Source organism: Hippopotamus amphibius, chromosome 8 (assembly GCF_030028045.1).
Source record: "Hippopotamus amphibius kiboko isolate mHipAmp2 chromosome 8, mHipAmp2.hap2, whole genome shotgun sequence".
Lineage (NCBI taxonomy): Eukaryota > Metazoa > Chordata > Mammalia > Artiodactyla > Hippopotamidae > Hippopotamus > Hippopotamus amphibius.
Window position 1 is genome coordinate 12,313,227 of NC_080193.1, and position 14,418 is coordinate 12,327,644.

A 14,418-nucleotide genomic window follows, 5' to 3' on the forward strand; every position below is an offset into this window, starting at 1 on the left:
GACCGCTGCCCGCAGGCCTCCAGGAAGGGGGACCAGCCTTCACTCTCTGCTCCGCCCTCTCGGGGCCCCACCTGGCAAAGGGTCAGAGGAATCCTTCAGGCCTTGAAACCTGCCCTCACCAGAAGCCAGGCCTGGCTGCTCTGGGGCAGGGATGGGTCCCACTGCCACCCCCTGCATCAGATCCTGTTCCTCCCCCGCCCTCAATCCCCTGTGGCTCCTACCTTGCTCAGAGTAAAATCTAAGCTCTTTACCCTGTGTGATACAGCCAGGACCTACCCCTGGAACTCTGCTTCTCCGGGGCTCACCCCTCACCCATCCCACTCCAGCCTCCCGGGTCTCCATGCCATTCTGCAAACATGCCAGGCACATCCTCACCCCAGGGCCTTTGCACTTGCTGATCCCTCTCCCAGAATGCTCTTCTCCAAATTATCCTCATGCTCTGCTCCCTGGCTTAACACAGGTTTCTGCTCAAATGTCACCCTATCAGAGACCTTCCCTGCCACTGTACTCTAGAGAAGCCTCTGCCTTTGCCCTTACCCTACTTAATCTTTTTGGTCATTGCATTAATCACAGCCTGATATTAAACTCTTTGGCATGCCCAGGCCCTCCCTGCCTCTGTGACCTCATCTCCTACCCCCTCCATCTCTCTACTCCACACACCTCTGCTGTTGCTCTAAAATTCTGAGCCCTTTTGAGGCTTTTGCACTTCCTGTGCCCTCCGCCTGAAGGCTTTTCCCAAAGATGCTGAGAGGCTGCCTTATGTCTGCTGCAGCATTGCCTCGGCAGAGAGACCTTCCTCACCACCCACCATCACCGCTAGTACATGGTACAGAGTAGATTGTCAAGAAACACTTGTTGCATGAAGGAAGGAAGGAAGGAAGGAAGGAAGGAAGGAAGGAATACTGGATTTTGCGGGGATGTTCCAAGCCGATGACTCACACGCACGTGCTCGTGCACAGTCTCCCCATGCATTTTTTTCCCCATACATCACAAGTGAGTCTTGAAGCAGCTGCCCCAGAGAAGCCCCTCTGCAGCCTCTGGCCCCTTGGAGACTCTCTGCCAATGTTCATTCTAAAGTGAGCAGGCAGGACTTTCCTGCTGGTCCAGTGGTGAAGAATCCATCCTGCAATGCAGGGCATGCCGGTTAGATCCCTGGTCAGGGAACTAAGATCCCACATGCCACGGGGCAACTAAGCCCGTGTGCTACAACTACTGAGCCCACGCACCTCAACTAGAGAGAGAACACCTGCGCACCACAACTAGAGAGCTGCCTGTGCGCCACAATGAAAGATCATGCAGGCCTCAACAAAGATCCTGTGTGCTGCAACTAAAACCCAATGCAGCCAAACAAATAATTAATTTAATTTAAATAAATAAATAAATAAGTGAGCATGCTAAGTGGGCATCCGTGGGAACAGCCAGAGCAAACTTTCTCTAAGAAATTCCCAGAAATTCTCCCCCTCCAACTCAAGGTAGAAATTCCATGGCAAGTTTTGGGGGAACCCAGACATTTCCTGGAAACTATCTTAGTAAACATGCCACACAGAGACGGGCCAAAGGACAATAATTCCAAGAGCTCACTATGTCCCAGACTCTGTTGTAGACCTTCCCTCCCTCATCTAATCGTCCCAACAAGTCTGTGATATCCCATTCTATAGAGGAGGAGACTGAGGTACAGAGAGCTGAAGCAACTTGCCAGTAAGTGGGTAGGGCCCAAATGTGAGCCCCGGATGTCAGACTCCAGAGTCTGTGCTCTTAGCCACGTCACATGAAACCAAGTTCTCTCACCCTGACTTAGAGACTAAGGCAGGAGGCTGTATCTGAGACAAAAAATCTCCCAGGACGAGTCTGGGAAAGAGGGATAGGGTGTTCGGCTCCCCTCTCTTTCCTTTCCCAAAGAAGAACAAACAGAGATGCCTTATACCTGCCCTGGCTTGAGAGGCAATGTTCAAAGGCAGGATGAGATAACGTGCGGAGATTTTCCTAGTTGCTGTTCCTCACACTGTTCCCTGCCCTTTTCTGTTTGGGTACCTTTGCCACACTGTTCCCCCCACCTGTTCATATTGTCTATTCCCAATTCACATCTTCCCTTTGAAGATAGGTTCAAAGGTCACTGTCTTCATCAGGCTTTTTCTGATCTACCTCAAGTGAATATACACCACTCCTTTTTTTTTTAATTCCCAGGGGACTGTGTTTATCTTTTTCAGAGGACACAGACATTTCCTGTCTTGCTTTCTAGTTGTGGAGTTCCACTCTTATCTCTTCCACCAGACTGTAAGCTTCTGGAAATGTGTCATACCCAGTCCTGTGACCCCAGGACTGAAGATGAAACTCAGTGCAGATGAATTCTCAGTAAGGAGGAGTCGACCCAATTAAGAAATTGGTCTAGTAACTTTCTGGTCTCTTCAGAGGAGGGCCTGGTGTCCTTAGAAACAGTAGTTCTAATACCAGATGTGCCCACAGAGACAAGGTTGGAGCAGGGATGGCAAAACATGACATGTGTACCATTACTGCCTATCTAGCACCCATGGCAGGCATCACCAATCCATCCCAGCACTCCTTTCCACTAAGCTAAGAGCACTCCAGGAAGACATTTCCATTCAAGCAGAGATGGCACATGAACTGAAATCTATGTGTCATTTACCTTGCAGATGATGCAACTGAGGCCCAGAGAGGGGAAGTGATTTCACAAAGGTCACCCAGCTGGTTAGTGGTCCTGGAGTTTCTGAGTCAGAGGCCAGGACTGAGCCCACCAGGCTGATCTGTGCGGCCATCTGGAGTTAAGCCAGCCTTCTGAGCCCTCTGTGCCCTAAGAGGTGGGCTGTAGCCTTTGACCTGGACCCTGCAGCTGGCTCAGGCCTGGGAGGGCTGCATCGGGGACTGCATGGGTGGATACATTTGCCTCCTCTGGCCACTTCTCTCTGTCCCAGGCAACAAGGGGGTTCAGGACGCCAGGGACACAGGAAACCACAACCTAGGCTGTCCTCCCTGTCCTCTCCCCTCTCTCTATGCTCCCAGAAGGCCCCAAGCTGTTACATTCTCTGATGGTGGTTTCAGGTCCCCTGGTTGGCCTCCGGACACCTGGCCCTTATCCCATGGCCCCTTGGGGAACCTCTGGAGGCTCAGGCGTCAGTCATTTGGGTCCAAGCGGGTGAGGACGGGGCAGAAGTGAGAGCGCCATGTCACGGGGATAAGGAAGTTGAAGAGCCCATGGGCCCCCCTGCATCCGTTCCCTGGGCCTGCTCCTGTCACCTGCCCCCATTCAGTGCCCTCTCCTCCTGTACCTGAACCTCTGACCCCCACAGTGCAGCATCAGCCAGGTCCCCAGGCCCACCCCCTCTGCAGAGCCCAAGGGCTGAGAACATCACAGAGACCTCCAGGGAGACGGGGTGCCCCTAGGGTCCAGCAAAAGCTGCAAACCATCAACGGCTGCCGTGGCCTGTCTCGCTTCCCCTTTCCTCGCTCCAGCACCCCCTGGGCTGCCTGAACAAGTGGCTGAGCTTCTACCGGCCTCAGTTTCCCCTCTGTCAAATGGGACCTCTCACCCTGACCCTGTCCACTCCTAGGGATTTAACGGTACAAAAGTTCCCTAGAGCAATACTTTCAGGGGTGGTTGTCACTTGGGGCCCAGGTTTATCCAGAGGCCTGGGAACTCTGCCTCATGGTGGGAACTCCTCCCCCACCCTACTGGTCTCCCAGCCCACTTGCTCAGTCGGGGGGTGGGGAGGGGAACCCAGGCAGGGGAAGGGTGGGGAGGGGAGGGCTGGCGGTTCCCACGGCCTGGGGCAGCCACGTACAGAAAGGAGTGTGTGGTTTGGCCTCCCAGGGAGCAGGGCAGGAAGTGCTTCAGGTCTGGGGGGCGGGGGGGTTGGGGGGGTGGGGGTGTTTGGTCTGACCTTGCGGTGAGGCGCTGGGGGAGCCCAGCAAGAGGAGAGGCAGGGTAACAGCCACCGCACTCCAGCAAGGCCAGGAAAAGGGCGAGGGTGAGCAGGCCAGAGGCCCCGTGGGGACACGGTGAGGGTGAGACTTTTCATGTTGTGCCTTTTGGGACTTTGTTATTTTTGAAGTATTTAAATGTAATACCTTGTAAAGAGCAGGAGAAAGAAAATGTGGATTCTATAAAACATAAATGTAAAATCACTGCAGGAAATAAAAAGAAGAAGGAAAACACCCAAACACACCCACCACATCAAAGCCCACCTCCCCACCTCTTCTCCATATCCAGAGTGAACCTGTGACAACAGTCACGCCAGTCTGTCTCCAGCTCCCAACCCCGCTGGCTCCGATCCCATGCAGAGTTAAAGCCAAAGTCCTCAGCAAAGCCTCCAGGGCCCTACAGGACTGGCCCCATTTCATCTCTGACCTCCTCTCCCACCGCACATCCCCTGTAGCATCTCAAGCCACACTGCCCTCCTCGTACATAAGAGGCCTGCTCCTGCCTCAGGGCCTTTGCACAAGCTGTTCCCTTTGTCTGCAATGCTCTCACCCCAGTTCTCTGCGTGGCTTGCTTCTTAGCTCCCTTCAATCCCTGCTCAAATGTTACATTCTCAGTGAGGCCTTTTCTGACCTCTGCACTGACAATTATACCCCTCCCCCCACCCCCACACCCCTTCCTTTTTAAATTTTTCCTCTGTAGTCATTACTACTCTCTACCATATTCTAGAATTTATTTATTTTGTTTATTGTTTGTCGCTCACTAGAAAGTGAGCTCCAGGAGGGCAGGGATTGTCTGTTTTGTTCACGGCTGTATCTCCAGGGCCCCGAACAGTGCCTGGCACACAGTAGTTGCTGAACAGGATTACCTAATTAAAAAACAAACATAGGCTGTAAAGAAGGTAAAAAGAAACAGCAAACTGGAGAAAGATGACAGATAAAGGGTTAATACCTGTAAAGCAGGAAGCGCACTTGAAAATCAATAAGGAAGCAATACGGAGCCTGAGAGGAGGAGCGAAAGAAATAAACAAGTGATTGGTAAAAGAAGGAATCACTGGTGGCCGGTAAACAGGAAGAGGATCTCAGGCTAAGAACCAGAGGTATGAAAACTCAAATGGCATCTCGATGGCGCTGAGTAGGTTGGCAACATCGTACTGCTCTGATAGGGATGTGCGGGCAGGGGAGGGGGTCAGCCCCCTCTCCCACTGCTAGGGGCAGACTTGAAAATGCAGGCCTTTTGCTATCTGCCCGCATGTTGGCCTTTGTTGTCAGCTCCACTTCACAGGTGCAAAACTGAGGACCAGTGAGGGTAATGAGCTCCACTGGGGTCACACAGTGAGAGGAGACATGGAGGCTGGGCCCAAACTCAGCCTCTGTGGGTGCATCCACTCCTGGACTCCCCAACACCTTGTGGAATCAGGGCCAGGTCTCTGGGACCCTGGTTGGAAACTTGGAGTGGGCAGCCAAGGGGGCTGTGGTACCCCAATACCCTGGCTGACTGGAGTTTTTGAATCAGAGTCCTCATCTCATGACCTTGAGCAAGTGCCAGCCTTTCAGAGCCTCAGTTTCCTCATCTGAAAAATGGGGATAATAAGACCTTGCCCCCTTGGGCTTCTGTGCCCATCAAGAGAAGTGATGTGTGTAAAAGCTGTGAGATGGAGCCTGGGACATAGTGAGCGCTCAGTAAATGGAAACAGGCCGACAGCTGTCTCCCTCCCTCTCCCCTCCACCACGTGGGCTGGAAACTTTGAGTCTGCCCCACAGCTGTGTTCCAAAGTGCTGGATGCTGCCCTCTCAGGAGACAGGGCGGATCTTCCCCACCCCTGTGTGTCTGTCCCCCAGGCCCCAGCTGCCAGCTGGCTTCCCGCCCCGCCACAGGGGGAGAGAGTGGAAAAAAACCCCAGCCAGGCAACACTCTGGGCATGCTGGCTTTGTGGTCTGGGGGCAAGTCAGTACCCCTCTCTGGACCTCTGTCTTGAGGTGACGAGGGGAGGTGAGAAGGATGACAAAGAATGATGTCAGAGTTCACCCCTCCCTTGCACACCGATCATGTGTGGTGATTTGAAATGCATTTGCAAGCCCATCAGCTCTGCTGAGCCGGCACACATGGACTGGGGTGATTTTAGCTCCATTTGGCAGATGGGGAAACTGAGGCCAGGGAGGGGAAGCCATGCGCCTCTCTCTGCAGAAGAGAGGGAGGGCGGAGAGAAGGGAGCAGGGGAGGGAGAGAGCCGCTGAGAGGGAAAGAAAAAGGCAGAAGAGAAGGAACAAGAGACAGACAGACCGAGACGGAAGACACAGTCACAGGGAGACAGAAAGAGACTGAAAGAGAGACTGAGACTCAGAAAGCGGTAACAGGAGAGTCACAGACAGGCTGCTGTGGCTTGAATTGTGTCCACCCCAGAGCTCACGTGTTGAAGTCCCCCAGCACCAAACCTCCAGACACTGTGGAGACAGGGTCTTTGCAGAGGTGATCAAGTTATAAATGAGGTCATTAAGGTGGGCCTTGATCAGTATAGCTGATGTCCTTATAAAGAGGAAATTTGGAAAAACTCTCAGCCCCTATTGTTCCACCAGGGAACCTCCAACCCTGCGCGTTTTCCAGAACCTGCTGGATTCATTTTCACCCCAATCCATTTGCACGTGCAGTGCCCCTGCCTGGGATGCCCTTTCCTGTTCTCACCGGCACCTCACATTCCAGCGCTCCTCACACCTCTAGACCTTCTCTAAACGTGCCGTGTCCTTCAAGCCCCACTGAAGTTGTACATGCTATTTCCTCTGCTTGGAACAGCCTTTCTCCAGGTCTGGCTACTACCTCCTCAGGGGGGTCTGCCCTGACCACCCCACACCACCCAGACCCACCACCTCCTCGGCACTTCCTCTCTCTCCAGCAACTGTGTTCATTTACTCGTCTGCTGGCTGTGTGTCTGGCAGTTTGGACCCCATCTGTCTTGTCGGGCTCTGTGAACATGCACCCACGGTGCATATTTGGAGAATTGATACTGAGCGATAAAAACTGAGTAATTCCCAGCTTGCCCTGAAACAGTGGCTTTCACACATTTCATCAGTGACTAAGAAATTCATTTCACCTGGTGGCCCATTAAACACATGTAGAAATCATGCAAAAGGTTCATGGGACAATTCTTACTGTTACTATGTATGACATATGCCAATATTTCCAATTCAATTCAATGCAATGCAATGCAATGCAATGCAATTCAATGCAATGCAATGCAATGCAATGCAATGCAATGCAATTCAAAATGCTGTTGTGTTGTGTTGTGTTCCATTCCACTCCCAGAAAACTCTGGTTACAACCTTCTGATTTCATAATCCACTAGTGGATGTCAACAATACAGCCCTGGAGAGAAGGTTCTTGAATTCTTGCTGCAAAGGCCCCTGGGACTTTCCTGCTTCTGCCCACACCTGCATCTATGCCAACTTGCTGTTCTACTCTTCGTATCCTTCTGGGGCCCTCCAGCCTTCTCTGTTTATAAGGGAGCCAGAGTCAGGTCGCAATCTACAAGGAGCCACAGTGAATGCCTGTCTGTGGTCCCCAGATGGGTGAGTCCCTCCCGCAATCTTCCCCAAGATGCTTTCCCCGACCTCCTCAGGTCTCCTCTCTGTGGGCACTGGGACAGTAGAGAGGAATGACCTGGAGGGGAAGGGGGAAGGGAAGGGAGGGCAAGGCTGGCAGGCGGTGGCTGCTATAGTCCTTCCCATGGAAAATCACAGCTCCACCCCCCCTCCCCCATATCAGCCCTCCTCCTGGATAACAATGGTGGTCCTGGCTGCCACGGCAGGACTATCAAGATGTAGGTGCTATGATCAGGCACACAGCTCCCATTTGACAGATGATGAAACTGAGGCTCAGTGAAGGGGAGGGACTTGCCCCAGATCTCACAGCTCAGAAGTGGCTGCCTAGAGGGGATCTGAACCCAAGCAGTCAAACTCTTGAAGGTTCAGAAGGCAGAAAGGTTCAGAAGGTCAGCCTAATTCAGGGTCCCTTCCCTTCCCCAGGCCTCAGTTCCCATTGGTGATGGGGGATGAGGTCACCTGGATGTGGTGACCTCGAAGGCTGTTTCCATACCTGACCTTGGCACGGACACTCTCCTGGGCCCTGCCAGAGGGATACAAGCAGAGCTGACTTTTGGTGCCTGTTCCTCCTTTGGGGCATCTCAACTCATACCCTACATGCTCTTTTCCCTTCTGGTCTATCTCAAGGTCAAGATCTTCACTTCTCCCGTTCATTCCCACTCCTCCAGGGCCTGGTCCTCTGCTGAGATCAACTGAATCTGGGCTTCAGCGGGGTCAGCTGACAGGTTCACTGGGTCCATATCCCGGGGCCTGGATGCCTTAACCCAAGGATTTCCAAAGCTGGTATGACCTGGGTTCCCTTCCTCAGTGAAATCCTGCTGGGAAAGCCAGTTCACAAAAGAGATTCCAAAAAGGGCTGTTCTGGTTAAAAGGAGAGCAGAGAGGCTGGCTCTTGTGTGCCTGACTTCTTAGCAACCATCCTCTCCTGCCACTATCCCAGGTCACCCCAGGAGTCCCTAAAGCCCAGCTTGAAAAAACAAAGCATCAGCCCCAAGTAATGGTGATATTTCAGGAGTGGCCTATAGGGGAAAGATTTTGGACAAGGGACTAATGCTTCCTTGAGCCTCTACATGAGATGGGTGTGGCCTGGGGCAGGGGTGGAAACCCTGTAAAAATTCCAAGACAACACAGCACACGTGGAATCCTACAGGTGTGACTTCCAATCCCTGCTCTCCATCTGGGTGGCCCTCAGAAGGTGCCACATCCCTTCCAGCCCCAGCCTCCCCATCTGTAACAGGGGCATGGTGGAACTGGGGACGGTGTAATAAATGAGGTGGTGTGTGTTTCGTTTAGTAAATGATAAACATGGACTATAGACCATTATAGTTGCTGCTATGGCCCCGTCACTTGTCAACTGCGATCTGTGACATGTTACTAACCCTCCCCCTGCAGCAGTTTCCTCATCTGTCAATTGGGGTTGATGACTCCCTACCTCATTGGGTCCTTTTATGCCCAATGAGCGTTAAGGTGCTTAGTTAACGCTGGGCACGAAAGTGAATACTTAAGAGATGCTAGATATTACTTATGATGATTTACAATTACGGTAATTCTTTGTTCCTAGCCCCGGTGGGCGGCCACCCCCGCGCCCAGGGCCCGGCTTACCCCGGCGGGATGGAGGCGCGTGCGCTCACGCTGGTGGCGCGCTGGGGCCCGGGCCGGTTGAGGTTGTTCTGCCCCGGGGTGGGCGCGCCGCCGGGGGCGCTCGGGCTCCGCGGGGGCGCGCCGGGGGGCTGCGCGGGCTCAGCGGGGCCGGCGGCGGGCGCGGCCCAGAGCGCGGCGCCCGCGAAGGTGGCGCTGGGGCGCACGGCGAGCGTGCCCGCTGGTCCTCCGGGAGGCGGCTGGGGCGGCGGGGGCGCGGGGGGCGCCTTGCGGCGCTGCGAGGCCAGGATGGCGTTGGAAGCGGCGCGCGTGCTGTTGACCAGCAGGCACTGCTGGCACGAGCAGGGCTGGCCCGAGCTGGCGCCCACGGGCCACGACTGCGACTTGGGGATGGAGCCGACGGTGAGCGGGTAGGCGAGGTCCAGGCGGCGGCGCAGGCGGCGGCGCCGGCGCGTCTGGCGGTTCATCTGCGACATGCTGTTGAAATAGATGAGGTAGCAGAAGCCGAGCGACGAGAGGTCGAGCCACGGGTGCTGCTTCTCGTAGGCGTTCTGGATGGTGATGCAGATGTCCATGTCGTAGGCCGTCCACGCGCCGCCGTCGTTCTCCCACTCCCACACGATGCCCTTGCCCGGCGCCGACGACGGGTCGTAGAAGTTGCGCCGCACCGGCCGCATGGTGCCTGTGCGCACAAAGGGGACGGGAGTCAGGACGCGACGGCCCTCGGCATCCGCGGCCGGGGGGTCGGGACAGGCCGGAGGGGCGGGGGACAACACCGGGGGTTGGCACCGAGGGCTGGAGGGTCAGTACGGGCAGGGGCGAGCTGGAGGGTCAGCACCTATGGGTTGGGCCGAGAGGAGCGCAGGGTGGGGGTGGAAGGCAAGGAAGCGGGGTGTCAAGACAGCACGGGGATGCCAATCAGTAAGGGCGGCGGGGGGGCAAGCTGCCCCCACCTCGTAAGGGTCAGCACAGGCACTGAAGCAGAGGCCATCACAGGCCCTGGGGGAGGAGAAGGGCGAAGGGCGTGTGGGGGCCGTTGAGACAAGAAGGGGGTGGGAAGCAGAGTCAGAGCCTGGGGCGGGGCCAGGGATCAGCAGAGGCCACGACCGTGCAGACACTGATGGTCCTTCTTTCCTTCCTTAGTTCACTCACTCGGTAATTCGTTCCTCAGTCCATCCATTCATTGATTGCTTCCAGCACAAGCTCCTTTATGCATTCGGTAATTCTTTCATTCGTTCATTCACCCATGCCTGCCATCATTCATACATGCCTTTATCCTCCCTGAGCAACTTGAACCACAATTTCAGTCATTTCTTCACTTATGACTATGCCATATAAAAATGTGCATCCCCTCCACGTATCTCCTTTCCCCTCTCTCCTTCTTTGCTCTGTTTTCTCCATCTGGTATACCTTATATGTTACATATTTATCTTGTTTTCTGTCTGTCTCCTCCCACTAGAAGGTCCCTGCCACAAGGCAAGGACTTCGTTTTATTCACTGCTGTATCCCCAGCGCCTGCACATAGTAGGTGTTCACTAGATATTTGCTGAATGTGTGAACGAATGCATTAGATCAGATATAGATCCATTTGGGCTTCGGTTAGTTTATTATTTCATGCCTTTTGCTATCCTTGCATTGGCCTATTCCTTCATCCACTTATTTATTCCTTTTTCCCTGCATCTGTTTGTTTAGTTGTTCCTTCTCTTAACAAACACGCTGCCTGTCCGCTCTGGGGAGGGCTTCGTGCTGAGCGGTCATTCAAAATGCACATAACCACATGACAACCCCAGCCAGGTGGGTATTCAGGCCCCCATTTTAAAAACAGGGGCCCTGAGGTTTGGCTCCCAACCTGTGCTCCATGTTTCTCAACTCTAGATGTTTCCTGAGAGCAAGGCTCCATGGACACTGGGTTAAGAAGAGATGACCAAGGTCCAGGCTGCAGGACTTAGTGCCTTTAGCCTGTTCTGTGCCTTGGGGCCAGAGTGGAGAGATTCTTTGGCGGGGTTCACATGGCACACTGGCAGGAAGGTTGCGTGCCTGACTGCTCCTCAACTGTGGGCAAGTCCCTTAAGTCTCCCTAAGTCTTGGTGGCCCCATCTCGAAAATGAAGGTAATACTGATCCATGAGTCAACCTCCCCCCTCGCACCCGGGGCTGCTGGGAGGATTTGGTGAGAATAGCCACAGAGCACAGGGTCTGAGTGGGGCAACAGGGCTGGGAGGCAGATAGACCTCATTTTAAGTCCCGACTGTCCAACTTTCCAGCTGTGTGTCTGTGGTCAGGTGACACAATGGCTCTGAGCCTCAGTTTTCTCACCTCTAAAATGGGTATAAGCAGACCTTCCTTATGAGGTTGTTAAAAGAATCCATCAAGACAAACACTGTCTCTACTCCGATGATTCCAATATCCTCTCTCCTGAGAGCCAGACTTGTGTATCCATCTGCTTCCTCAGTACCTTCCCATGCAGGTCCGATGGGCTTCTCAAACTCGGCTCTGCCAAAGCAGAGCTGTGATATTCCTCCATCCCAAACCTGCTCCTCCTGAAGACTTCCTCGTTGCAGTTACCGGCAGCTCCATCCTTCCAGCTGTTCAAGCCCCAAACCCCCAATCCTTGGACCTATCTCTGACTCCTCATGTCATACCCCACGTCCAATCTATTAGTAAGTCCAGTCGCCTCTATCTTCAAATACATCACACATTGGACCACTTCTCCCTCTCCCCACTGCACTGAATCTACGTGGTCCAAGTCACTGTGTCTCTCTTGCCTAGACCATTGCAGTAGACTCATTCCTGGTCACTGCTTCCGCCCTTGCCTTCTGTGTTCTGTTCCCCACACGGCAGCCAGAGGGATCTCATTTAATGCAAATCGGATCACACTCTTCTTCAGCTCAAAAGTCTCCCATGATTCCTTGGTTACTTGGAGTCAAAGTCAAAGTCGTGGCCATGATCTACAAAGCACTGCATTGTCTATAAAGCCCCTACAAAGTCCCACGGGTCTACAAAGGCTCCGTCTCACTCACTCCCTGGCTCCCTTGCTGTTTCTCAAACATCTGAAGCAATGTCCAGCCTCAGGGCCTTTGCATTTGCTGCCCCCTCTGCCTGGAATATGACCTAGACACTCCCAGATGTTCTCACAGTTTCCTCCCTCCTTTCTTTTAGGCCTCTGTTCAAACGTCCCCTCTTTGGAAAGACCACCCTTCCATTGCCCTCCCATTGCCATCCTATTCCCTTGCTCTCTCTCTTCCTGGCACTCAGTGCTACCTGCATGATACACTCATCAGCGGACTTGCTTTACTCTCTGTCTCCCCCCTACAAAGTCAGAGATCTTGCCTGCTTTACTCCCTGCTCTCCCCATCTGCCTCCCCCCCACCCCGCGCCTAGCACAGTGCCTGGCATACAGTGGGCTCTTCCTACATGGAGGTTGTTTCCACTGTCAACTGGCACAACCCCAGGTTGCCTGGCCCTGGAATCTGCAGCCAGATGGATGAGGACCCATCACGGTCCATCCCGAGGACCCCCTCCTCCCCCTGCCTTGCTCAGGCTTCTCTCCCCTGGGCACAGACTCTATCTGACCTTCGCTTGGGTCCTGACCCTGGGCTGGAAGAGCCTGTCATCTGCTCCCTCCTCTGTTCGAATCCCAAGGGCTACAGACTACCCCTGCTCCCGGTCAACCTCCCAGAAGCTGAGAGCTGGGGAAGTAAAGGCACAGAGCTGTAGCTGTAATAAGAGAGGGGCAGTGGGTGTGGGGTCCCCGGGCTCCTACAATGGTCCAGTCAATCATCCGAAAACATCCCCCAGGGCCTCGGGGAGCCTCATTCTCCAGTCTGCTTTATCATTTTAATGGCGTGTATGCACATTGATTTTTTTCCCCTTGACATTGGTGTTCTTCCAGGGCAGGCCTGAGAGGGGGTTAGAGGGAAAATCTGGGATCCTGTTCCCACTCTGCTCCTGAGTCCTGGTCTTCCCCTCTCAGAGCCTCAGTTTCCCCATCTGCAAAATGAGGGCTCGTGACAGATGATCTTCAGGTCCGATGTGCCTGAAGTACTGCCATCAGCCTCCCAGTGAGGGTTAAGGCGCTGTGTCATCTGGAAGCTGTAACCCCTGGATGGGAAGGCAAGGGGTGGGAACTTGCTATGTGTAACCCCCTCTGTGTGCCAGGTCTTGAGCTGGGCAGGGCAGGGTCAGGGGCAGAGTGAAGTGGCTGAGAGAAACAACTCAGAAGTCTCACAGGCCATGTGCCAATCCTGACTCCACATTTAGCCTCAGCATCCTCATCTGTCAAGTGGGAGTATTAATACCTACCCTCAAGAAATTACTGTGGGACGAAGTAAGATGAGGCACATCATAGGTGCTTGGCAGAGTGCCTGGCTACACTAAATGCTTGAGGTGTGTTAGCTAAGATGCTGTTATTATTATATACATTACTCACATGCACCCTTTCCCAGCCCTTGGTCACCTGGCAAACTCCTATTCATCCAGCAAAACCCTTTACATGCCCACCTCCTCCAGGAAGTACTTTTCCATTCTGCTGCTATAGCTAGCACAGGCAACTTTTTATTGCATGTCTATCTTTGCACTGTCATAAATTGTTGTTTTTATTTTTAATTTCCCTCACTAGTTGATGACTTTCAGGAGGACAAGGACTGGATCAGATCTATGTTTTTGTTCCCAGAACTAGGCACAAGGTGCAAAGGAAGCGTCTGTAACCGAAACAGGCAACATACTTGGCATAGGTCAGGGCTCAGGGAGTGGGAAAGAGGTCTTGATGGGGAGGGAGTGCAGACTGGAGCAGGGGCCAAAGAGCACATGGGGTCTCTGGGGCAGGAGGGAGAGGGTTCCAAAGGTCAGCGTTGGCCAGCTCTGCAACAAAGGACTCTGGGAGCTCCTCCCAGCCAGGTCAGGGCCTGCCAGCCCAGGCGTCCCTCTCTCCAGGGCTCTATTTACCAGGTATCGATTTTCCTGCCTGTTTACTGGTAGTTATTAAAGGCTGTGTCCCTGGAGTCCTTTTCAAACGAGATCGGAACCTGGAGAGCTGGAGTAATTAGGGCAGCTGCCGTCCTCCCTGCTGGGCCCCGCACCCCACAGCGCCCAGTGCTGCCTGCCCGTCCATCCACCTCCCCGGCTCACACTGGCCATGGACCAGGCCGAGGGGGGCCAGCTGGTTCCCTGGTGACCGGCCTGGACCGCGATCTTAAGATTTCCAAGGGAGCAGCGACGGAAACACTCTTTCTCCTCCCCAGTGGCCTTGGCCTAGATTTTCAGCCAGAACAATGGGTCTAAGATGAGGCTG

The 14,418-nt window shown here is 53.9% G+C and overlaps 1 protein-coding gene across 1 annotated transcript in view; it reads right to left on the bottom strand.

Moving 5' to 3' along the window:
* DTX1 (deltex E3 ubiquitin ligase 1) overlaps nt 1–14,418 on the bottom strand; it is a 34,420-nt gene that overhangs the window by 6,675 nt on the left and 13,327 nt on the right. Inside the window, exon 2 of the mRNA XM_057745598.1 lies at nt 9,133–9,811. Within this exon, the coding sequence (XP_057601581.1) occupies nt 9,133–9,811 (679 nt within the window). The remainder of the gene's footprint in view (nt 1–9,132; nt 9,812–14,418) is intronic.